This window comes from Mastacembelus armatus, chromosome 11 (genome assembly GCF_900324485.2).
Source record: "Mastacembelus armatus chromosome 11, fMasArm1.2, whole genome shotgun sequence".
Lineage (NCBI taxonomy): Eukaryota > Metazoa > Chordata > Actinopteri > Synbranchiformes > Mastacembelidae > Mastacembelus > Mastacembelus armatus.
In genome coordinates, this window is record NC_046643.1 from 19879968 (window position 1) to 19904689 (window position 24722).

Sequence of the window (24722 nt, forward strand, 5' to 3'; positions counted from 1 at the left end):
CTAAACCATTGGCTCATCATCACTTTCTTCATCCTCCTCTAGCAGTCCCTGCAGGGGCTTCAGGGTGGAGAGGATGGAGGAAGAAGGAGGAGGTGTGGAGGAACAAGGGGCTGGGGAAGGAGTGGAAGAGGGAGGAAGAGTCAGGTTGTTATTGTAGCTGCAGCTCCTACTTGTTGAGCTGCAAGCCCCTGTGCTGCTGCTACCACTGCTGCTGTTCTCCACCTCCTCCCTCGTCAAGTCCTCAATCCACACCTCTGTTTCATTCTCGTGGTGGTGGTGATGAAGATGATGATGGCGGTGGTGGTGAGGGTGAGGAGGGGAGGCAGAGGGAGGCTGGGGAGCATTTGGAGGTGAGGAAGGAGAGGGGGGTGTAGGAGGGGAAGGAGCAGCGGGAGAGGAAGGTGGAGGTTTAGTGACTGAGTTGTGGTTGCTGATATCACGAAGGCTGGCGAGGGGAGGGCGCAGCCGGACACCAGAGCGTGTGGAGCCCTCAATGGCCTTCTGCAGCTGGAGAGAGGAGGAGGAAGGAGATAAAAGATGGAGAAGGAACAGGAAAGAAGTGATGTGTACGTAAAGAAATAGAAATGAGTAGAAATGTAAGTAGGAAAACCATAAGGAATTTGTAAAGAAAAGTTCAGTCATGGAGCACAGGGATGGGAGGAAAGAACAGTAGGATAAAGGAGAGAATTTGAGAAAAGAGAAGAAGATGAAAGTAAAAAGCGAAACAAAATTAAGGCAACGAGACAGAGGGGTGACAAGGCAGACAATAACAAGACAGAGAGAGCGGAGTAAATCAAAAGAAGCCTGAAACACACAGAGAGGATATTGGATCATACTAACAAAATACTCATACATAATTCAAAAGGCTTACTCCAAGCAAAAAACAATTGGATTTTTTTTTTGTTCTACAGTCGAGACAGATGAGCAAAGACTTCTGAGAGTTGAGTGTATTTAAAAAGACCGGCACAAATGAAGTTTCCTACCTCTTTCAGAGCCACCACCCCCACTAGTTTGCCAATGCTGGTCACATAAGCATGACTAAGGCCCAGCAGTGAGAACAGGGTGTGAGTCTGTGGAGACAGAATCGAAAAGTCATGAGTCAAAACAGAAAAAAAACTAACTTTTCAGAGCAGGATAGCCTTTTTACATCTTCAGACACTTTACAGGCTCCGGGCTCTTCTGTCAGCTGTGTCTAGATTCTGTCGGAGACAGAGATGAAGGAAAAGTGGCTCGAGGCTCCAGCTGAACCTCAGAAAGTCCTTGAGTGTGTTTCCATTCCAGTATTATGTTCTTATTCCTGCTAAGGTCACATGTCGAATGAGCTCTTTGTATGCATCAGCACACCTTCATCAAAAGGCCACAGAAGGAAATTACACTGATAATAAAAAACAACAGCAATGGTACGACCTCTTTGCACAGTTACGTGTACCTCAGCTTGAATATCACTAACTTGGTGCCATAGTTTGGGCTCTCTCTCTCATAAATACCTTCTGCAGGTGGACCTGGTCCTGGAGCTGTATATTGCTGTTGGCCCCACCAACCTGCACAGTGTTTATTTGTTGTTGTTCTTTTCTCTCTCCCCTCCATCCACCCACACCGACTGGTCGAGGCAGATGACCGCCCAAACTGAGTCCGGCTCTGCTGCTCATTAGGGATTTGTTGGGTTTCTATGTAAAATGTCTTGAGATGATGTTATTGTGATTTTGGTGAAACATGGTTGTTTTGTTTTTTTACTTCCACAGTAGGATCATTGGTTTAAAAAGTTTGCTGCTGATTAATGAAAACTACAAGCAACAGACAACTGGTTTGGGTGTTGATGTGACAGCTCTGCCTACTGAACAGTCAGAAAATGAAACTCTGTTGTGTCTATCAATAAATCCCAGTCTCCACTGAGTGTTTTTCATGTGCCATTACCCCTCTGCCAAGGTTAGCCACATCCCGGCTGAATGAGATGTAACAGAAGTAAACAACTTAAGCAGCTGAATGTGGGAACATCAACCTAAGACTTGACAACTGCTCGAGGTGCTAAACTCCGTTTATATGCTTCTTTGCCGTTAAAATACCTGTGACAGAAAAACATAAACTCTCGTCCACGGTGAATTTACAATAAAATCAACTGCAGGCCATCCATCCAAGTCATTTCATGCAAATTATGATTTAATGACTAATACATTTGAATAAAAATTGAAGAAACACACAATTTTCAGACTTTTTCATGCTCACTTGAGAATTTCTTTCTTTGTAAATGAAGCACAAATGGTTTCAGGAATCTAACTGTTGAATAAATAAGACCTCGTACACTGGAGCTACTAATTAAAGGAGGTGCCTGGTGTGCACAAGGCAAGTAATGGATGTTTCCACTGAGAGCAGTGGTGAACACTGCATACAATCAATCGTATAAATCAATACCAATTACAGGTGCAAATTCATGAAAGCGATACCATGAACATTTCATATCCCCAGAGATTACAGAGCCCTTCAAATTACCTTCAGGCCAATATTAAAAAAAACAAACAAACAAAAAAAAAAAAAACACTGTCAGACCAGATTTAACTTGAAATAAAGAAGTCTGACAAAAACAAGGTTTAAAAAAACATTTCTAAATCAAAGTTTATTGAGCAGTGTTGTTTGAGCACACTTAGCTTGGATTTTAAAATGAACCCTTCCCATATTACATCCCTCCTTGAATCTTGAAATGTAAATTAGTGTAAAATGTTCTCATACTGCTGCCACACTGGGATTTGCCTGCTGACCTCTTTGACGCCCGCTTATCTCCACCAACCTTGTGTAATGATGTTCTCTCTACCAGTTGGAAAGGGGAAGGGTCTACTCGTATCTCATCAATTTCCATCGGTTTGTCCATCTCTGCTTCTTCCCACGCTTTGATCTACAGCAGCAAATAAAAAGCAAGGTCAGTGAGGTGCACAGGCTGGCATTAGTTCAGAGAAAACTCCCTCGTTATATTCAAAGTTCAGCTGGAGTGAAACATACGGGTTTGTATTTATATCCACATATTTCAGGCAACAATAAGTAAGTCCTCAAATCCCTCGGTGATGTGTGAAAGTGTACAGTGTGTGTGTGTGTGTGGCTGCAGGTGATAGATGGTCATTAGCTACAGTTTTACAGCTGTGAAAAACCTTGAAACTGTGTGTTGTGCCCTTGCATGTCACCGCTCTCTCCTCTGAGATTTAGGATGTCTGACACCTTTGAGTCTCTGTGGATTTTACCTCTGCACCTCTGCCTGCTGTGACAGGGACAGAAGTCTTGTAGGATTTACAGGGTGATTTTGCAGGGCATTTTGGTAAGGTGTCAGGAAGAATAAGGGAGAGCATCAGACATAAGTGGAGGGAATAAAATAGTTTGCCTCAGTTTAAATTCTGGTTGTGTTCACACTGCAGGTAAACGGCAGCCCAACTCTGAAGCTTCTCCTCTAATGTGACCAACACCTGTGACCTACATGAGACAAGGATTTGAAAGATAATGACGAGATTTCCAGCATTTGTGAAGCTGCTGTATTTCACTTCACAATGGCTGTCTTGGCAAGGAGAAAAACAAGAGGTAAAGGCATAGCTTGTCATTTCTAATGTTTTAAAATGGCATCCTCACACCTTTTGAGACACTATTTAATCTAAATGTTTGTCTTCGTATACTACACATTTGTTTTGTTTTAAATTTCCTGGTTCCATGTCTGAAATCTTTCCTACTGCCCCAATATAAAAGGGAAAATTAGGTGAAACAAAAATCATCATCGTACCTCTTCTGGTATCATGGTGTCTGACAGGGGAGGAGGACAAGGCTCCTGGAGACACAAAAGGAAAAGACAGACAAAGAGATGTCAGAGATGTGCTGGATACAGTCTCCATAACAAGAAAGCTTCATCTGAATCATACATGAGGTAGGTAAATGGAAAATAACTAAATAAAATTTACTACATATTCTACAATTCAGTTACACAAACTGATTACTCAACATTTACTTGATTTTTCTGTATATATTTCTGTCACCTGTTTTAAATAATGCATCCAAATGCATTGGTTATAGCTTGAACGCTGCAAGTCAATATAAGTGATTTGTTTATTTCATAATATTAGTAACAAAGATTTTTGCCATCAGGTTGCTGTTATCATTCTTATCATTCACACCCACAGCTCATCCAGCAGCTCTCTGAGAACTGGAGGCAGCAGGTGAAATCCAGGCCAGCACCTGCTGTGGACTGTTTTGTGAAACAATTTATTAGCAATGCTTCCTTCATTCATCTGTCCCCTGTCTGTGCAGGCTGGCTGTTTATAACCTTGAAGCCAAAAAATATCATCACATTGTTCAGAGAATATAACAGCTGTGAGGTTTCTATGTCCAGTCGCAGCGTGTACTTAATTATTTGGTCTCGCGGACACACACAGACAGTGTTGACTTTTGATTTCACCTGCACAGATCTGTAACTGCATATCTGTTTTCTGTGCAGATGTTTCACAGCTTTCTTGTTATTACTGAAACCAATGCAGTTTTACTTATGCGAGAATTAGCAAGATGCTGACACGATTACAACAGCCTGATAATATTCTAAAGGTCAGTGTTACCTGTCACCAGTGGCTGTAAAGTAGACAAACACCTGATTCAGAGCCAGATTTCAGCCATGCTTCGACTAATTGCCGGTGCCAATTTTCCACTGTGTCTATTTGATATTCAGGGCTGTAGAGCTGTGGCTCGCTGCTGTAAAAACAATCCTCATGTCACAGTATTGGGGACAACAGAAATCAAATTCTAATCTTGCAATCTTACAGGTTTTCACTCCTGTTCAAATGAACAGTCAAAATGCACAGCTCTTCCTGTCAGCGAGGCTCACTGCCAAGCTGAATAACAACACCAGTATCTGGCTTTTTGTATATGAGACGGTTGAAAGAGAGATACTCGACTTTGGGGGGGGGGTTGACGACAAAAGTAGTTGTATATTTATGCCCCTCTGTCAATCAGATAAGTCTTCATCTGTCTGAATAGAAAGCAGACACCATAATGATAAATCCACATGGAAAAAACTAATAAATATTTATTTCTAAGCACTGCAAGTGTGAGGATGTGGTTTTGGTGATGGCGTTGCCATCAGGGACGAGGGTTCTTAGCATTTCAATGGTTCATAACACAAGAACCTGGCTACTGAGTTCATTCCTGACATCTCTCAATAGCTACCTGAACAAACAAAAAGGCTTTACCACAGACATAAAATACAGGTCAGCAGCAGGTGAAGAGTGGTATGAACATGAGCAGACATATGCATACTGTATTTACTGGAGCTTTTCCTTTGTTTGTTTCTTTTAAACAAGCGTGCACAAGCTCTATGCATTGGAATGAGGAGACATACCTGCGACTGACTCTCTGTCTGTCTGTTCTTAGAGGTGAAGAGATTCCTGAGGGTTTTCCTCACAGACTGCAGAGGACCCTTTTCTATCAGAGAGGAACAAAGAGAGGCAGAGACAGTCAATGAATTACACAGATGCAGGAAGACTTTTGGACAAAATGTCCTTGCTACAATTGGAGGTTTTCAGAGACACTGACAATCCTGTGTTCGGACACTGTTATCTTTGAGAAGACCGTCCTGTCCTGTGATGTAAGACCTGTAAATATATAATCCTGATGTGGGATCAAAACATTACCCACATTTTCCATGTACATTCATCACGTCTTGATGCCTTTCTGCTACAAATAAATGGTGGGGCAGTGTACCTCAGCAGAAATATGCATAACATGTCAACAACCTCCAGGTATATATACGTACATGAGAGCCTTTCATTTACTTATAACATGACGACTCAATCACCAGTAGAGCCAGCTCTCAGAAACTCACCAAGCAAAGTGACATATATTCAGAAAAACAAATCTAATTCATTGCATCAAATAATCATTAGCCTCACAAAGGTGGTTGTGTTTAACCTGTGTACACCTGGACTGGCCTTAACAGCACGACTGCTGTTGTTCTACAGGTTGTATAACATCAGATTGCTCCTCGTGATTAGATTCATTCCCACGGCTTCTTATTTCATACCTTATAAACACCGACAAGATGTGTTTGTGTCCTCTGGGCTCTGATGTACTTAACACATATGAGAACTTGGTGAGCACCATCCACCATCTGGGCTCTGACTAAATGCTTAGTCACATTAGTTGAAATATTTTTTTGAGGTGAAGCAGAGGAGACATACAAAGAATAAATACTATTACATCACCCTGGCGAGCAAAACCTGTCTGAAGGAGCCAATATTACTGTGACAAGCCCCATTAGGTTTTCGTTTCCCTGCTTTGCCTCCATGTCACCAGGCCACAGGTGTAACAAAGGTAGGGAAGAGAAATCAGAGGTGTGATCGTGTTTGTACGTTAAAGTGGACATTAGGGTGGCACCTAGGGTTAATAGGTAGGTGGTACAAAGACAGCACACTGGAGCATGTGGGTTTGCTGTCCTTTGCTGACCTGGATGCAGTTATCCATACCTTTATCCCATTCTGTCACAACAAGTCAATGTATTCTGTCTCACAGAAGCAGCTAGTGCACAACAAAACTGCAGATATTATAGATAATATATAGATATAGACAGATGGATATTATTCCTCCACCAAGAAAAAAAAAACAAAACAAAAACAAAACCTGTGCTCAGAAATAGAAAATCCTCTCAGCTCACCAGGAGCAGGAGCAGTGTGGTTCGACGAAGGCTCCTGGGGTTTTGGAGGAGGCAGGGGGCCGTTTCTCTCCTCTTGCACCGGAACATCCTGCAGACAGCAAATCCAAGTGTATTATAGACCTCATTAATAAAACACTTTCCAATTAAATGGTAAAAGCTTTCAGATAATGAAAGGATGTTTTAGTAGCTACTAAACAGAACCATCTCAGCAGCAATTAGAAAACTGCAGGAAAACAATACCCTTAAGTCTCAGGGTGGTCCAAAGGAAAAGCCAAATAAACAACTTGAAAACAACTGAACCTCACCGTCTCTCTATCATCCTCTTCCTCCTCATCTACAAAGGCGAAGGACTCCCAGCTGTGTGTCTGAGACTGGTTCTCTTCCTGTAGACTCTGGTCCTAAATCCAAATCCAGGTAAACACATCTGCATTTAGTGTGAATTTCAAACTACAGCACTGTGTTTAAAAGCCGTGCTTTATCTTGAGTTATGAAACCTCACTCAGCTTAACAAATTTCATTTCTCCTGCTGGGCTCAGGTGAAGTACAGGTTGAGTCAGCAGTGAAAAGCCAGACACGGGAAGCTAAACTATAGGCGAGAAGGACTTTACTATCGCTAATGCTGTGAAGTCCTTGGGCAAGACACTGAACACCAACCAACAGGGTGGTCCCTGACCTGTCCTCACCTGCATCAGGAGCCGTCTCTCTGGTGACAACCACCAATCACAGAGAGCCAGAAGCTCCAACCTGTCGATGCTGCCCAGTAGGATCATAGAATCTGGAAGGAGGAGATGAAACTACTTGGATTAGCAGACAGCTAAACAGTGACTGGACCATCAAGAGATACAGAGTCAACTCTTTTACCTTTTGAGTCAACCAGTGGGATGGATTTGAGTGAGGAGGAGTCCAGCAGGAGTTTGACTTCTCTGTAGGTGGACTGCAGTGATACAAACTTCACCTTCCTCACCATGATGTCTTCTACAAAGATGTTGTATTGGCTGTGGGGTGGACAAACAGACAAGGCAGTGGACTAAAAATCAAAACCATCTTTTTATGTTTTAGCTTTTAAGACTGACACTGCCCATCTGTGTCATAAAGGCCCTTTATAATTGGAAAGTTCCCTGATCTGACCCTGTAAGACAGAATCCCTTTCAATTGGTTTTGACTAAATTTCTAACTTACTGCACATAATTCTCATTTTTTCAAAAAAGAGTCACATGTATTTATTGTTGTCTGCCCGTAGTTGCAATATCACAGGACATTGTTTCTTTTCTTGCTTCGTTACATGATTAAACACTTTGCCTAAACATTTAATCAGCAGCTCCATAGCAGAGGGCGTCCTTGGTATACCCCCATATGGAAGCATCTGGTTTGTGAAACCAACACAAACCTCATGTGTCCAAAGCCGAGTTCTGGCAGATACGGCAGCTTCTTGACCTGGATGATGGAGTCGTACAGGGAGGGCTGCAGACCCTGGGCCACCATGTTGGCCAGGATTACTGCCACCATCATGGGCAGGATGTGGGAGATCTGGCCTGTCAGCTCAAAGCAGATAACCGCCGTGGACACAGTGTGAGTCACTGCTCCGGTCAGCGCTGCTGCTCCTGTCACAAAGTGGGATTCCATCCAAATGTAGTGCAAATTTTAACTGAATTTGGAGTAAATTGACAAAACTCAATCCAAATGAACGTGTGTTTCCATCCACTACAGTTAAAGTTGAGTAGAACTGCTGCTAATTTTCCTGTCGAGTGACATTGAACCACTAGAAAAGAAGAGGGCACGACAAGATCAATCAAAAGAACATCAGTCACTCCCCAAACAATAAATCAGAGGCAGAAAACATGATAAAAATGCAGCATCGTTATTTGTTTAATGTATTAATTTGAGAAAGTTTAGGCCACATGTTTCCTGAACATCATGATTAACATTTTACTTTTATCACTACATAGGTTTTTTTATTTCAGCCACGTGTAAAAACCTTTTAATGAACACTTTGACAAGACGGAAAAACTAGTGGATGGAAACGCAGCTTGAGACATAGGATGGGATGAGAAAGGGACAGAGGGAATGCAAGGAGACACAGGAGGAAAGAAAGGGTAAATGGAGGAGGAGTAACAGGAGTAAATGTAAAGTGGAGGAGACGAAGAAGATTGGAAAAGGAGTGGGAAGCCGGAAGGAGACATGAAAAAAATATAAGAATAGGAATCCAATGAAAGGTCCTCAAACAACAACAGATTGCAGCAAAGTTACACTATGATTAAATCATAATTTATACTTTATTTTTACTTTTAATTGCTACTGCTGCCAAATCTGTATCTTTGATGGATGATAAACAACTGTCAAGAGAAAAATACTGGAGAACAGGAAGGGTAACAGATAAAAAATAAAAACGGGGTAGACAGGGAAGGGAGTAATGAGGGGAAGGGAAAAAGTAAGGATGGGAAGATGGGGGAGTGAAGGAAGGCCATGTTTCTGGGTCAGTGGCTGAGGTGAGACAGAAGAAGCAACCCACAGTGACATTTAACTGTCACAGCACAGCAACCACATGCTCTGATGGAACGGAGAAGGGGGAGGGAGAGGATGGCAAAGAAGGGGAGAGGGATGAGGAAGATTTAGGTGGGGAGGACAACTTGACAACGAGTGACAAGTGGAGGGCCAGAGAGGTTGACAGGAGAGGAGGAGGAGGAGGAGAAGTTGAAGGAAAAGAAATGACATGAGAGTAGGAAGAGGACATCTTGACCACTGCTGACAAGCTGAGGCTGCAGGAGGTTGACAGTTAAGGAGGAGAGAGAGAGAAGGACGGGGAGGAGGCAGAGGGGTGAAAAGCACGGAGGTGGACAGCTTGACAGTAAAGCTTCAGTGATATGGGTTTTTAAATATGCAATATTTATTGATAATTATTGTCAATAATTAATATGGCTGAATTTTTCGTGCCATGGTTGCATTATAAAGGGTTTTGCATTTGCCACTTCTGGTTCTCAAACAATGCCCGTCCATGTCAGGCACACCCTGTCAGCAACTAGTCATAACTGGAGGTTGAAGGAAGGTGAACAGGAGTTGCAGTTGCAGACAGACTGATAGAATATGATGACACTAAGGGACAGGGGACAGGGGCTGAGAGGAGGAAAGGGAGACTAACCAATGACTGCGTACCCTCCTGGGATGATCCGGTAAAGGATGCTATCAAACACAATCCCATGGGGAAACAGGGTGGCCATGATCTCTCCTACCAGCCTTCCAAATGCAGCTCCTACAAGAGGAAAGGAAAGATAGTCACCTTTCATCGGTTTCAGTAAAAGACAGTTGACTGTAAATACTTCAAAATCACATTGATTCCAAGATGGCTGTATGATAAATGACAAAAATAAATAATATAACAGTCAGCCTCTATTGTCCTCCAAACTGCATTTTCAATGTATATCACCTGTGTTTTCTGGTGACAGGATTATGTTTGAGTAAAAGTAAAGATGCCAGAGAAGACGAGGACGGACAGCAAATGTCTGGTTTGCAACAAGGAGACGAGAAATAGGTTTAAAAAAAATACTGTTGAAAAAAATAGAGGCCAAAACATCACTTCTGATCTAACCGCCTGTAGCAGTAATTCTGTTTCATTTTTCATGACGCTCATGTAATGGTCTCATTTACAGGTTTGTGAAATGTTTATGCTTTCTGCAGCACTGCTGTGTGTCAATGCGAAAGGCCACATTTAGAAATTATCATGAGATACACACACACACACACAATATGACCCGCCATCTCTGGAGCTGAATTTATTCATCGGATGTTGTTTACGGCTGGTAATGACGAATATTTTAAAGTCGAGCCCTGGTAAAGGTCATGCTCCAAATAATTCATAAAACAAAAACAGGAGATGAGCTGCAAACCACTGCAAATAAACACTGATTCCTAAAATGTTGATGTGAATAATAAACTAACATTTAATATGAATGTTAATAAAATAAGAACTTTGGGAACATAAGATCCATCTGGTTTAATACTAAGATGAAGAAGGGCAAAACAGCTTTTCGAATTGAAGTTTAAGGAGCATGATTAACCCTGTAAGTGACGTAGCAGAAAGTAAATGCTTTTTTTATGCGAGCACAAATCACTACATCCAAAGTTATTATGCAAGCAATCATCATACAGACGAAACTAAAGAGCACAGGTATTATAACTCACCCAGTATGAAGACAGGCATGAAGGCTCCGGATGGAATGGGCATAGTGGTGGCAACTGCAGACATCCAGAACTGCAGGGCAAGAAATGTGTAACAGTCAGAAAAGGGAACTCAGACATGTTGGTGGAAACCAATAAAAACAAAAAGTACTTTTAGCTACTTGAGCTTGTAGTCTCTAATCTGTCTGCAGACAGCCTAAGCTAAGTGAACCGGAAAAACTATACTGGTAGTTCTCTACCACACTGGAGAGAAAGGTTTTTATAACGGCACGGTGTTCGATCAGTGGTTCCCACTGGAAGGAATCAACTCACTACAGTAGCTCAGGCAGCTGGCTGGTGGTTACAGAAAGTGACCTGCTTACAAATGTCAGACCAAAGAGAAATCTTGATAAGTTGCCACATGCTCTCTTTCCCCCTGCTTTCCAGACAGATAACATATTCTTGTCATTTTTATCTAATGAATGTTAAGTACCATGATACAGTTCGTAGACAAAGACAATCTATTGGTTAATAATGTCAATGATCAGAATAGTCACAGCTACATATGTAGAGGTAACAGCCTCCTGAGCTGTTTGTATTTTATCAGCATGGCCACTCTCAGTCCAACAAGCTGAACAAGTCAAACTGCTGGTTTGGGGGGAAACGAGCAAACAATCCTATTCTCTCAAGAGTGTTCAGGTCAGCAGATATTCTCCTGTTTTCATTTTCTATATCTCCTTTGTTTCTGCAGGTCACCAACCCAATGATAATGAGATTGCTTCCAAGATGATGTGTTGCATAGCAACATGAGTGATGTCATGTCCTTGCACCCTTTAGCCGTTAAGGAAAATCCTGCAACCCACACCGTGTGTGGTGGCAGCACGGACCCAATTACCCTTGGGTGTCTAGGAACAAGGGACTTAATCAACAACTGCTACGGTGAAGCCACAGATGACGGTCCTGTAGCTGAACCGGGCAGCTCCCAAATGAATGTGTGACCACGTAGTAGGACTGAGTGGGTGAAAAGAACAAACGTATGAACTCCTCTGCACAACAAACTCCTCTGATGTCACTTACAGGGTTTGTCTCCAAACAATTTCTGCATTTATCAGAAAGCCACTTCAAAATAGCTTGACTAATAATATGCTTTGGGCTTAGCTCCAGAGAACTTAGCAGCAGTAATAATTACCTTTAACCCAAGCTCTGGCACTTGGTGTGTTTGTGTGTGAGGGAGACAGCCTCACACATGCACCACATGCCAGGCATTTTCATTTGGGTTTAAAGGAACTGGTGAGAAACACTACATTACCATTTTAACAGTCCAGATTACCATTCTACACATCATTTGTCATCAATGTTTGAGAACTTAATTACTGTGGTACAAGATAAAAACTCATTAGCACGTCTCTCACAGGGTGGCTGCTTTCCTGATGATGAAGAGAGCCGCATTCACCGTCGTCTTCTCCTTTCTAATCCTGACAGTCAAACACAATCGTACAGAAACAGACACACACAGGCATTCGGCACATACTCCTTCATCAGTGTCACAAATCCCCGAGACAGATGGGAGCAAAAACACTGAGACACACAGTTAGCTCTGCTGTTTGATGAACAACAGTGTGGGGATGAGTGCGAAGTGCCACACAGATTGTGTCGGCTGTGATTCCTAAAAACATTTCACTTTGGTTACTGAGTGTAGATCAATGGGTCATTTTCAACCATGTAAATTAAATCTACCACACACACAAAAAAAAAAAAACAACACTTGTCAGTAACAAGACCACAGAAACAGTTAAAAATAGCAAAACATATTAGTGAAGACTAACGTAAAGGGCCTGACTCAATGTATTCGTGGATTTCCTTAAAATCTGGGCATGTAAAAACAAAATAAACACTCCACATGAGGAAAATCAAACAAAACTATTTTCTTGTAAACCTGTCACTTCTAATTAATGAACTTTACTTATGTTATTTAATCCACAGTCATGTTTGGACAAAACTTTCACATTGCAAGATTTTTTAGTAAAACTGTTCCTAGATTTTAAGTGAACTGTCGATCTTAAAGTTCATTTGCAATAAGTACGACAAATTTCTGCATCACTACAATGCAGCTACTTTGCACTTAATTTGACCTTCAGGTGAAAACACAGACAAACGAGACAGTCTAGTCGTATGTAGGGCACAATATGAGAGAGGGAAATAGAGGCAGACAGAAGCATAAACAGTTGGGAGAGGCAGATCCAGAGTGTGTATTAGGGAAAGGATGACAGCAGCAGAAGGCAACAGAAATCAGAGAACCACTTTGTGAGAAGAGGTTTAGCAGCCAGCTGCTCTCAGTTTTGGTTGATTTAAGTTTTCACTACAGGGAGCTGCTCTGCTCAACTGAGAAGCACCATGACTAAACCAATGCAGTGCATGATGCTGCGTGAGACGCTTTAATATAATGTTGACAGGATTATTTACATGCCAGATTTGCTTAAACTAGTACAGAAAATGCAGGCTGAGACTGAGGTTAACTCTAAAAAGGCAAATAGATCTTATGGTGACATGATAACTTTTTTTTTTTGAGTTACTTAGAAAGCTGCTTACCAGATATTAGGAGAAACTATGAAGCACATGCAAGTATGAACAGAATTAGTGTCGTGCGATTAACACGTAGGCTGAAACATTTAGTTTTGTATTTACTGAGAAAAACATCTGTATCCCCAGTTCCCCACTTCTTCACTGTTCTCTGCTTGAGCAGCTGCAGGTTTTTAATAAACAGGAGGCAGCAACAGTTTGGTGCAGTTTTCAGCAGCAGGCAGAACTTGGAAGCTCAGGTTGTACCATTTCAAAATATAACAACACTGGGAGGTGGAGATAAATACAAAAACAGCATGAAAATCCTCCAGCACCTTCAAAACACCTGATTTTCAAAATGTTCGTCGTGATCACAACCCGAGTCAAGCTGACGGCTTAATTTTGGTTTGATTTTCGATCATTCCTAATTAATACTCAGCAGGTCTTCTGTCAGTAAGTCCTCTTCTCTGACATTGTCTGGATGTAAATGACACCACTCATTCTTTTGTATGGGCAGGAGCACTTTCTGCACTTAGGTGTGGTTTCTGAAAGTGGCCTTGGACATCACGTGATAACACAATGATTTAATAAGAGCTTTCGAGACCATGCAGACGGCTGTCATGTTGTGCTCCTTTAACATCCATGCACCTGTTTTATGCATGTCTGACTTTCTGCCCTGCCCCTTTGTAGGATTTATATAATATGCTATGAGCACAACAGCATGCTGTGCAAAATCTATGAACCTCTATTAGATTCTTATTGTTCCTTTGAAGAGCCACATACACACATGATATACATAAATTTACATTCTCCTTGGTCTATGTGGCTTGTGACCAAAGTTTAGTTGGGCTGTTCAATGTGGCGGGGATCACTTGTCTACCTGTGGGCTTTTGTTTACAGAAGGTTTTACCATTCAACGTCAACAGCCAGATTTATGAGCATGTCTTTGCTCCTACAATATTTAACAGAGGATGGTGAGAACAGTAAATCCACAGGGCTCATGGGTGAGCAGCTGCTTTAAGGAAAACATTAAAAAGCAAGAACTGCCAACACTGTTGACCTTGCACAGGAAGGGAAGGAGGAACACACGCACAGATGTCCCTGTCATCAAAACACAACGTGAGTGACCTGCAACAAATGCCCCTAATGAAGAAGAGGAGGATAGTGACGAAAATGCTGACGTCAAGTGAAGTCACGCACACACACTCACAAACACAGTCTCACACCTGCGCGCGCGCACACACACACACACACACACACACGCACGCACGCACACGCACACACAGACCTTCATGAGGAAGAAGAGCAGCAGGATGACAAACACATTGACATCAGGGTGCACCCAGGCAGCGGAGCGGCCCAGACCGACTGGAGTGGGGGATCCCGAAATCTTCGTCCAGGTAAAGTTATCAAACAGAGAGTTAATACACTCCCGGGGCATCAGCTGCAGACAGGGAGGAGAGTGAAAAAGATGGAGAGAGGGAAGAGGAGTGGGAAAAGGAGTTGAGGTTGAGGAGTGAATGGATGAAATTGACAGGGAGGGAGAACGGACACTAAGAGAAGCAGCAAACAGGGAAAGAAAACGAAAGGGAGTGGGAGAAGGAGAAATAGGGGGAGAGAAATAGGTACGTGCAAAGGACATAAAAGGGGGAGAAGGGAAAGAGAAATAAGGAGAAGGAGAAAAGAAAGCGAAAGGGGAGAAGGGAGGACAGAAAAAAAGAATTAATGAAGGGAGTACCGGACAAAAAGGAGGAAATAGATAAAGATGGAAAAGGAAGAAAGGAAACAAAAAAGTGAAGCAATGAAGAAACTCTAGTGGGATGAACAGGCAAGAAGACGACTAGAAAGCTGGAAGCAGACGGGTATGGGTGGCCATGTCCAATGACTCATTCTCTTTAGATGACTCATGAATGACTAATTCACTTCAACCATTTTGCTACATTTGCATAGATGCTTTTGCATTTGCTCACAGGCACAAACTGCGGCACCTCCCGCATCTGCATAACACCGCTGTGGGGAAAAACACCAACATCATTTCAATTTTTCTACTTATGGGCTTCCTAAATCAAGGCCCTGAAATTCACCATTTGGCATGTGAATGGAAATGCTGGGGATCTGCTTTGTGAAAGGTGCCGGTGGGACAGAGCTGGAGGAAATAATAGGCTTTCCTGTGCCTTTTTTGAAGTTGTGGGTTCATGTCTGGTTCACAGCTCATGAAGCATTTAATCTCATCTTGCTTCGCTGCTTCTTCTGTCACTGCTCTTTCGAGTTCATTCCCAAACAGCTATGTATACGATTTCTGTGTCAAATATGGAGGATCCATTCTGCACCAGTTTTTATTTTCTAAGGAGAATTCATATGGACATAGGTGACACTCCCCCCCCTGCTGTGCTACATACTGTGAGCTTGTTAAAAAGGTGCAAGACAATTCTACAATGAGGGTGAGAAAGACATGTACAGAGGGCACAAAAAACAAGTCAAGGTGTTGCTGACTGACATACGCATACAGACTGAAACGCATGTACTTATAACACACACATAAATACACCTGTTTAACCCTAAGTGGTCTATTCTGAGCATCTGTGAAACAAACTATTTACTCTTTCAGGCTTTTCATTCAATTGGAGAAAAGTCTGTGAACACTACATTAAAATTCCAAATCTATGCCAAATTTCAAGCTTGAGGTCCAGTGACTTCATACGCGTTTGGTTAAATCTGAGAACACAGAATTTTCCTGGATACCTCTGCATTCACCCCATTGCTTCCATCTGCAGCGAAACCATCAAGCTGAGTGAGTAAGGCCACAGATGCACATGAATATGCTAAGTGTAGATTTTTGTTGGTTTCATGCTGAAGCACAGCTCCTGCAACTCATACTCCAAATGTTAATCCCAATTATTAAAAACATGGGCGCCCTACTTTATGTAACCTGCTGTCCCACTCTAGCTTTGAGCAAGCTGTGCGGAAATGATTTTGTAAATCTGAACAACGTGAATTCAACTTTTTCCACAGTTAAGTGAATTCCTTGTAGCAATGCTAGCACCATTACCAGATCAAAAATTGTTGGTCAAAAGTGCACATGTTCATGTTGTTGGCTCCCTGTGGCACCAAACAGTCACAGTTTGAACATTGTGAACTTCAATAGCCCCAAATCCTGTGATAAAGCCTCAGTAACAACAACCCAGCTGGCTCTAATTATTTATCAAATCTACTGGTATGTGATGCTGCGTTATACCAAAGCAAACTGTTAGTGAGCCCAGCTTTCTGCTTGCCTAGTGGAGAATCATGTAAATTTGTTACACAGCTTGTTTTTTGTGGGATGACATCTACCACTAATTTTCGTTTATCAGCTCACTGTTGTTGTCAGCATCACATGCAGGTTTGTTTATGTGAGAGACAGGATGGGTGACATGCTATAACCTCTGACCTCTCCTGCCATGAACTGTCCAAATCCAGGTGGGAAGGTCAAGGTGGCAATGACCAGTGTTACCACAGCAGGAAAAACCAGGCGACTGGGAAGTCAAACACAGAGAAGTCATCAATGCTTTGTTAATTACATTAACATAAATAATTAACCAAAATAACCAACTCCTATTGACAGGATGTGTGTGTGCTAGAGTGAAAACCTAAATATCTGAAGCACAAGAGGCAAGGAAAAGATATAATGAACAGATGTATGCATGTTTTTAGACACAGCAAAGACAGGTAATAAGCCTTTAAGCAGCTATGAACCAAATATTTCAAATACTGAGACTCACTGTTTGGTCAGGAAATGGGTCATGGCATTGGGTCGTCTCATGAACAGCACTACCTGCCTGTTAAGGTAGACAAAGAACGCCCCCAGGAAACCACAAGAGATCCTGCACAAATAAACCTCATGTTACCACTGAATTCATGTGTTACCCTGATCATAAGGTGTTTACAACCTGAAAATACTTTATTCAAATACTGTACATGACGGACACAGCTCATGGTAAAATGTATCATCACGTGAAGGTGGTCACTGTTTTTCCATCTCTGTGGTAAATGGTACCTTATAACGTGGATTCTCAAATGCTACATTTGCATAAAGTTTGCTGGTTAATATCCTTCTCATCTATTTGGACACACAGTGCAGACGTGCACACACACATACAAATATTGTCACATTTGCCTTTGCTTAAATTTTCCAGTCACTCACCCAATGATGGCAAAAGCAGGTAGCTCCTGCAGGTCAAAGGGGAAATCCATGCGAAAGTTTGTCCTGAACAGAGCAGTAATGGTTACTGGAAGACGAAGAAAAGACGAGGAAGTGAAATTTATACAATCAGCTTTTTCTGACCTAAGCAGTTTTCTTGGCTTGGCTAGAAATCAACTTAATATTCTTCTAAGACACTTTAATATCACAGCTCAGGCATTAAATGCTCCTGCTGGTACAAGCTGGAGGAGGACACCATCTAGTGGAAAACACAAGCTGTTCCTACAGCACATTAAGTCACTAATGACAGTTTGCTCAGCGAGGGATACTGATGTAAGGGTGCCCTCTAGAGCATGTTGGATAAAGAAAAGGTGATATATTAGTGTCCAGTATCCCTCACAGAAAATACAACATTTGTAATGGCAATTTCTGAAACAATTATTTTTCTCCATACCCGCATCTTTGTTAAACACAGATAACACTCTGAAAATGAAGGCACTAAATGTAGCAGCAAAGTATCCTCTCCAGTAGTTTCTCACTGCAAAGTATGTGGACGTCACTTCTATACTGAAGAGCACACCTGGTGGAGAAAATGGAAACAAAACATGTAATCATACAGAACAAAACTGAATTTTTGCACTAATCTATAGTTAAAGAAAGTCACATGCTTAAGACCTGATTTTTCTAGATATTTTAGGATATAGATATTTTTTTTAAAGTGTGAACAAAATCCACAATGCTAGTTTCCTATGTGCAGGGATGTCAAATGAGTTTGAATATCATGTTGTTGTATTTCAAAATATCTAATGCAGAGACATAACTCACATGCACTCATATGGACAGAGGAAAAAAGAAGATAAATTGGGAAAATGAAAAGGCTGCATACCTCCAAGTGGAGTACCAAAGCAGCAGCCAACCCCTACAGCACAGCCCACTGTCAGTATGTCTGTATAACAGTATGGATTCTACTGAGACAATAAAAAACGGCATATAGATGAGGAATATCTCATGCAGTATATATTCTAATAATCGCACCGAAAGATTCAATGTGAACAAAAATGTTTCCTGACATCGCCTTACCTGATAAACTCCTGAAAAAATGGACATGAACCTGCTGAGAACTGCAGCACAGATGCTGGCAATATGAACGAACGGGCCCTGAGAACAGAAGAGTGCAAAATTAAATTAAATTGTGTTTCAGTGCAGATACTGTACAGCAAATACTGTTTGCCTGGTCAGTCTCAGTGAAAAAAAAAAAAGGTACAGGAAAAGACTCTGGCCATCTCAGAATCTATGTTCACTAACCTCTTTGCCTACAGGCATGCCACTTCCCAGGGCAGCAGTCAGACCAATGACTTTAGCTATGAAGGCCTTGACAGTCAAATATTCCTTTAAAACAACCCCTCTCAGGATGGTCTTTAACTCTGGGATACCAGAACCTGAGACAGAAGGTGAGGCAGTTTGTTTAAAACCAGAATAGAAAAATACAAACTACAGCTTTTGCAATCTGTTTTAAAAAGCAGGATAATCTGAATCAAAGCACTCTGATAACCTTGATAACCTTAAATCTGTAAGCCTCATAGTTTGTTGAGGTTCTTTGTTCTGTTGTTCCCAACAATTTGCTCTTACTTTGTTAGAAAACAGTTTGAAAGTAAGCATGTCACATGAAAAAGGAATGACATAATTTGGAAAACACTCCTTTACTCCTGGATAATCATGCACCATGCAGTGCAGCCTCTGCACGGTTCCACTCCAATCAAATATTATAACATCTAAATTCACTGATTAGCCAAGACAAAGGTATCAATAAAAAAAAAAGTCCACCACATATTAAAAGGCAGATATGTAGAGAGAAACATAAGAACACAGACATGAGGGGGGCGGAGCTACAGACCGATAGCTTGAGGAGAAACCAGGTGACAGAAGAGGGAGGAGAACAGGACAAACAGCAGGGGATATGAAACCCAGGCCAGGTACTGCAGGGGGATGTTCCCCCTCAGCTCCCCATGAATCCATTTATAGGCTGAAGGAGGGAGAAATAGAAGTGACCGGAAAGAAGGAAAGAGAAAAGGAGGAGCAAAAGAATAATAAATTGAAAAGAACAACAGCAGGGGTGTATGAGGAAGAACGAGCCAAAGGCAAAAGAGTCAACACAAGGTAAGAGTAGGAAAAGGAAAATGAGGAACGAAACAAAGATAAAACAAAACCCAGGATGGAAAAGAAATAATGCATGTATCTGTTTTGGACCTAGCTCTCCTTTAATGGCTGCAGTAATACATTGTGGTGTGTGTAGTCCTACCTTGCAGGCTCTTTGCGCTGGCATAGTCCATTGTCCAGCTGACCAGTGCCATTGTGATGCCCAGAAGAACAAGGAAAATCCAGTCCTCTCCAAGCCTGGTCACAAGGAATCGCTGTACCCGTGCTATGCAGTCTGACAAAACCAAACATCACAAAATTGCAGGAGTATGAGCTGATCTATGGGGATTTGTTTCATTTTTTAAAAATCTTTGCTCATGACTGCTCACCTCTACACTTGGAGTAGGAGTGCTGCTTCTTCACAGAGGACGTAAGCTCAGGTTCAGCTGCTTGCTCATCAGGAGCCTCCATCTCCATGTTGGACTGGCGCCTGTTCCTTTGCCTATTGAGATAGCTTTGCTGAAGCCCGTGTCGACTGTGGTATCCGTTCTGACCATGACCACGCCGGCTGTGTCCATGTCGCGTCCTTCCATGGATATGGCGACAGTTGCAGTGTTTCTTGATCTGTCTCTCTGTCAGCAGGCGTGTGGCCTCCTGTCTGCCGGAGCCTCCTTGGTGCTCCTGGTACTCCCCATAGAGCTGTCAATCAGGAAACCAATCTATAAATCAACTGCTCTAAAAGGGTACAAACACACTATCCAGCACCGCTCATTAGACATAAACACATACAGGTAGTTCCTGAGCAAGTGAGAATGCAGAGTGCTATGATACTCTCCATTTGGCACCAGGACAGAGAGGGCCCTTTTTAAAAATAGACAGGCCCATGTGTTGACCCAAACAGCTCTAATGGAAGTGGAAACATGGGCTCTGCCTCTAGAATTATCACCTCAGGACAGACTCCATGAAAATTGCTTGGGACATCTGCGGAAGAGATTAATCCACTACCACAAATATCTCCACCCTTTCAGCAGGAGATACCTTCTTTTATTTATTCCATCCTTTTCCTCTAACAGAAGACAAGATCACACACTTCCACATTGCATACCTTCTCATTTCAAAAACCCCTTGCTGTTGTTTACTATATTATCAAACATCTAAACACCCCGCTCTTCAGCAAACAAAATTACAGTAAGAGAGGGATGGGTGATCATAGGTAGACCCTGCATCATGTTGGTATGGGTTTGTGGTGTGTCTGTGTATTTGTCCGTTTGTTTTTGTCTGGCTACTACTGAGCTGTGTCTCATATCAAATTAAATTTGGATCCAAATGACTAAAGTTAAATGTTTAATAATGTCATCAATAACAGTTCAGTTCTTTTTTCTTTTAAATAGTCTTCACAATCAAAACTGTTTAATGTTTTTATAGGCACAATCATTACACTATTATAAATGATCATGAAGTGGAAATCTGTAATTATGTTGCAGTCAATTCAGAACCTCAATTTACTTTCATGATTCATGTCTTATTGATCTACACTACTAAATCACTGTTTAATAATCCAACACTACAGCAGAAATATTCAACAAGGACTCATTCTTGGCATTAACAGCTGACAGTAGCGCTCCGATGATGAGCTGGTAAGTTGTGTTTAGTGCTGTCACTTGGGACATTCGTGCAATAACCTTTCTACAGCTTCTAAATTAGAAGGCTCATAGACAGGCAGATTGATTGATTGATTGGATAGATAGATTTAGACACACGTACACACACACACAAGGTATTGGGGATGCTGTGTGGGCAGAGACGGCAGTCGATACACAGTGAAACTTGAGCAGCATGACCCACAATGTGCTCTAGATTCAAACAATAGAATTCACAGATGTCTTGACTTGGTTGTTGGTGCTCCTTGTTTTTACTCGACAGTCGAGCGACAGGTGTACAGATGGAGATACAGATTTCTATTTCATTTGGTCAACACACTCATGTTTGAAAATGCAACCAGCTGTTCGCTACCATCCAGCCTTAACAGGAGAACCTCAGATACAGATACCGAGTATACTAAGCTGTCAGAAATCCATCAGCCCCTTTACCTCCATTACCTGTTTCCACCACTCCTTCCTGTTTTCCCTGTCGTCCAGTGAAACTCTACTCTGCACTAATTACTTGTACTCCTTTACCCCCTTCTTTCATTGCCCCTACTCTCCTTCCTTTCTTTCTCCCTCTCCTTCTCTCTCTGCAACAGTGAAACACTACTCTGGACTAAATTTAGTAGCAGTGTGATCCAATATTCCTTATTACACTTCCCACACCTCTCTCTGACCATCAGACTACCTTTCAATGCCTCACTATATTCCTCCATCTCTCTTGTTCTCTTTTACTCTTTCTCTGTCCTTACAGATGAACACTAGTGCCTCAAGGTTCTTGAGGAAAGAAACCACAAACTGGTAAAACTGCTCCAAACAGCAGTGTGTTCCTGCCACCTTCTAGTAATAGTTCATACTACACAGCTACAGGTATTGGTAGAGATCAATGTCTTACTAGAGCAAAAACCTGTAAAAATATTGATTGACATCTCTCTGACCAAAGAAATACGTAAACGTGATAAGAGCATCTAACCAGATATTTACTGTCAGCGTTTGGTATATAATGAATTAACAGTACTTAGTCCTGCGGACTTATATGATGATTTCTTCTGTTTGTAAAGCACACTAGTAAACATTTGTGGTTTTTGACTGTTATAAAAATAAACTGACTTGAGAAAAAAACTGCCTGTTACTGATGGTGTAGTGATGATATGTCGCTGATGGCTGGTTCTGGACTGGATCATATCGTGCTGCAGAAATGAAGTCCTCTGTCACTGAACAGCCCTCTGACGTAAACATAGCTACGTACAGAGGTGTCATATGAAGTCAAACCCAATGCATATGAAGGTCTTCTAAAATAGAGAAGGGTTTAACTCCATACATTCCCCACATGACAGCCAACTCCCCAGCCACGTGTGCTGTCATTGTAGCAGACTGCAGCGAGGGGGTGATTATTGTTATTACCACATGCTTTAACTGAGGCCTATATTATGGGGTTTTTCAATGTTTTACATTTTGCCTTTTCTGTGGGCCAAACCACAACAACTTCACTGGACCATTAACTATGACATTATTATCATTATCACTACAGTGACACATACAAAGAAACAGACTCTTTCTCAAAGTAGACTCAAAATTACATCTGCAAAAACGTCCATGACAGTGACAGCCATGCTCCCATGGGTGACAGAGTAAACACAACGGTTACCACAGCCTGTGGGGCCTATAAGAGTGCACTCATACAGATAAACAGGGTAGATGACTTTGCAGTCATTGTAGTGTCCATAGGCATAGGGTTTCAACAAAAACTAACTTCTATAAATCACCATGGTCACCAGCCAATCACCACCACAGAGCCACTGCAATGGTATGACTTAGTCTTTGAGGTTTGAAGAGTGAACAACACATTTAGTCCAGAACAGTTTCACTCACAGGTTCAGGGTTTAAACAGTTTCCGTATCGTGACCTTTCCCAGGCTGCTTTTGTTGATCCAGAAGATGGAAAACAAACAAATATACCCCATACATATTATATAAAATTAAAAAATAAAAAAAACATAACACCTGATGGAAATGCAAACTCCTGGTTAAAAACAAATAAATAAAAATAATCAATTCACACAATGTAAAAATACCATCTAGTTCCACCCACAACTTTTTTCACCATTTTGTTCCTGCCAGATCTGCAACATGCTCACATTTACTTCCACTGTTTTTCTCTTATCTTTCTTAAGTAGAAACATATTCTATGCTTGGCACCAGCAAACCCTGTCTAACGTAAACTGTGCAGATATTATTTCAGAAACAGAATCAAATCTGTTGGCCAAGAAACTTGTCTATGGTTCACTAAGCTCTCTCTATGTACAAGAATTAAATAAAGTTGAGCTCTTTTAAGAGAGGTAGATAACAGGTTTAAAATAAAGACAAGGAAAAGAAATTAAAGAAAAAAATGCTAGAAAAGAATTATATTCAGTGATGTATATTATATTCACTGCATAACAACCTACAAGAGTTTCCATTTTTAACAGGACATCCCTAAGTCATAATGAAAATCTGCCAGATGTTCAGAGACACACTTCGTAACTTCTCTGCCCCTAAACATACGTCTAACAGCATGAATAGTAAAAAATTAGCACCACTGAAAATGCGTGATCAGGTTTCCTCCCTTTGGAACACACACACTAACAAACACACAGCCACACACGCAAAAACATGAATGTACACATAATGAATATGTTCCCAGTTTTACAGGCCTTTTCACACAGAGGAACACACAAACATACTGTGTTACACATATCACATAAGTCATTCCCACACGTGTCGAGTCCAGCCGAGGCTTAAGAAACCGGGCACAGAGCGTAGCAAACAGGTGGCCAGCAGAGAAAGTTGGAAACAGCAAGAGAGCAACAAAGTGTGTATGTGCATGTGTATATGTGCATATGAGGAGCAGGGGTAAAGGAGGTGCACAGTAGTTAAGCACCTGTTGTGTGGTCATGTGTGACGCTGTTGTTATACATCACCTAAATGGTCATCCGTCTCTGTCTACAACGCAGACACACACACACACACACACTACACAAACAGTATGTGGTTCATTCACAGGCAAAATAAGTTGGATAGGTTTCACCCATGCACACGTAGTATGCCTTGCCAACACAGGTGCACCTTGCAACTGTGATTCAGAAAAACAAACTGCAGAAACACAAAAGTCAAAGTGAGGAAAGGCTGACAGAAAGAGACATGCAGACAACATGAAGAGGAAGGGAAGAACTAAGAAAGAGCAACAGAAACAGAGGACACTGACCAAGGTTTGCTTGTATCTCAGAGCCTTTCTTTCCGATGCATCTGCGGCCATTGACACACCGTCACTGACCCAAAAATAAACCCACCCGCTCTCCGTCTGTCTCAGCATTACCAGGACTGCACTGAAAGCCCAGAGAGGACGTGTA

The 24722-nt window shown here is 41.7% G+C and overlaps 1 protein-coding gene across 1 annotated transcript; it reads right to left on the reverse strand.

Moving 5' to 3' along the window:
- Positions 1 to 24704, reverse strand: LOC113126845 (chloride channel protein 1-like). The gene is made up of 24 exons (XM_026301035.1): positions 24578 to 24704; positions 20081 to 20390; positions 19855 to 19986; positions 19450 to 19578; positions 18861 to 18994; positions 18636 to 18713; positions 18442 to 18520; positions 18010 to 18135; positions 17559 to 17643; positions 17137 to 17238; positions 16806 to 16890; positions 14667 to 14822; positions 10844 to 10913; positions 9804 to 9914; positions 8055 to 8268; positions 7529 to 7662; positions 7351 to 7442; positions 6973 to 7065; positions 6668 to 6755; positions 5357 to 5439; positions 3755 to 3799; positions 2783 to 2887; positions 984 to 1070; positions 1 to 507 (listed from the first exon to the last, which is right to left on the reverse strand). Exons 1-24 carry the CDS (start codon positions 24683 to 24685, stop codon positions 1 to 3), a joined length of 3153 nt encoding a protein of 1050 aa, XP_026156820.1. The 5' UTR covers positions 24686 to 24704.
- Between the last annotated feature and the right edge of the window lie 18 nt (positions 24705 to 24722).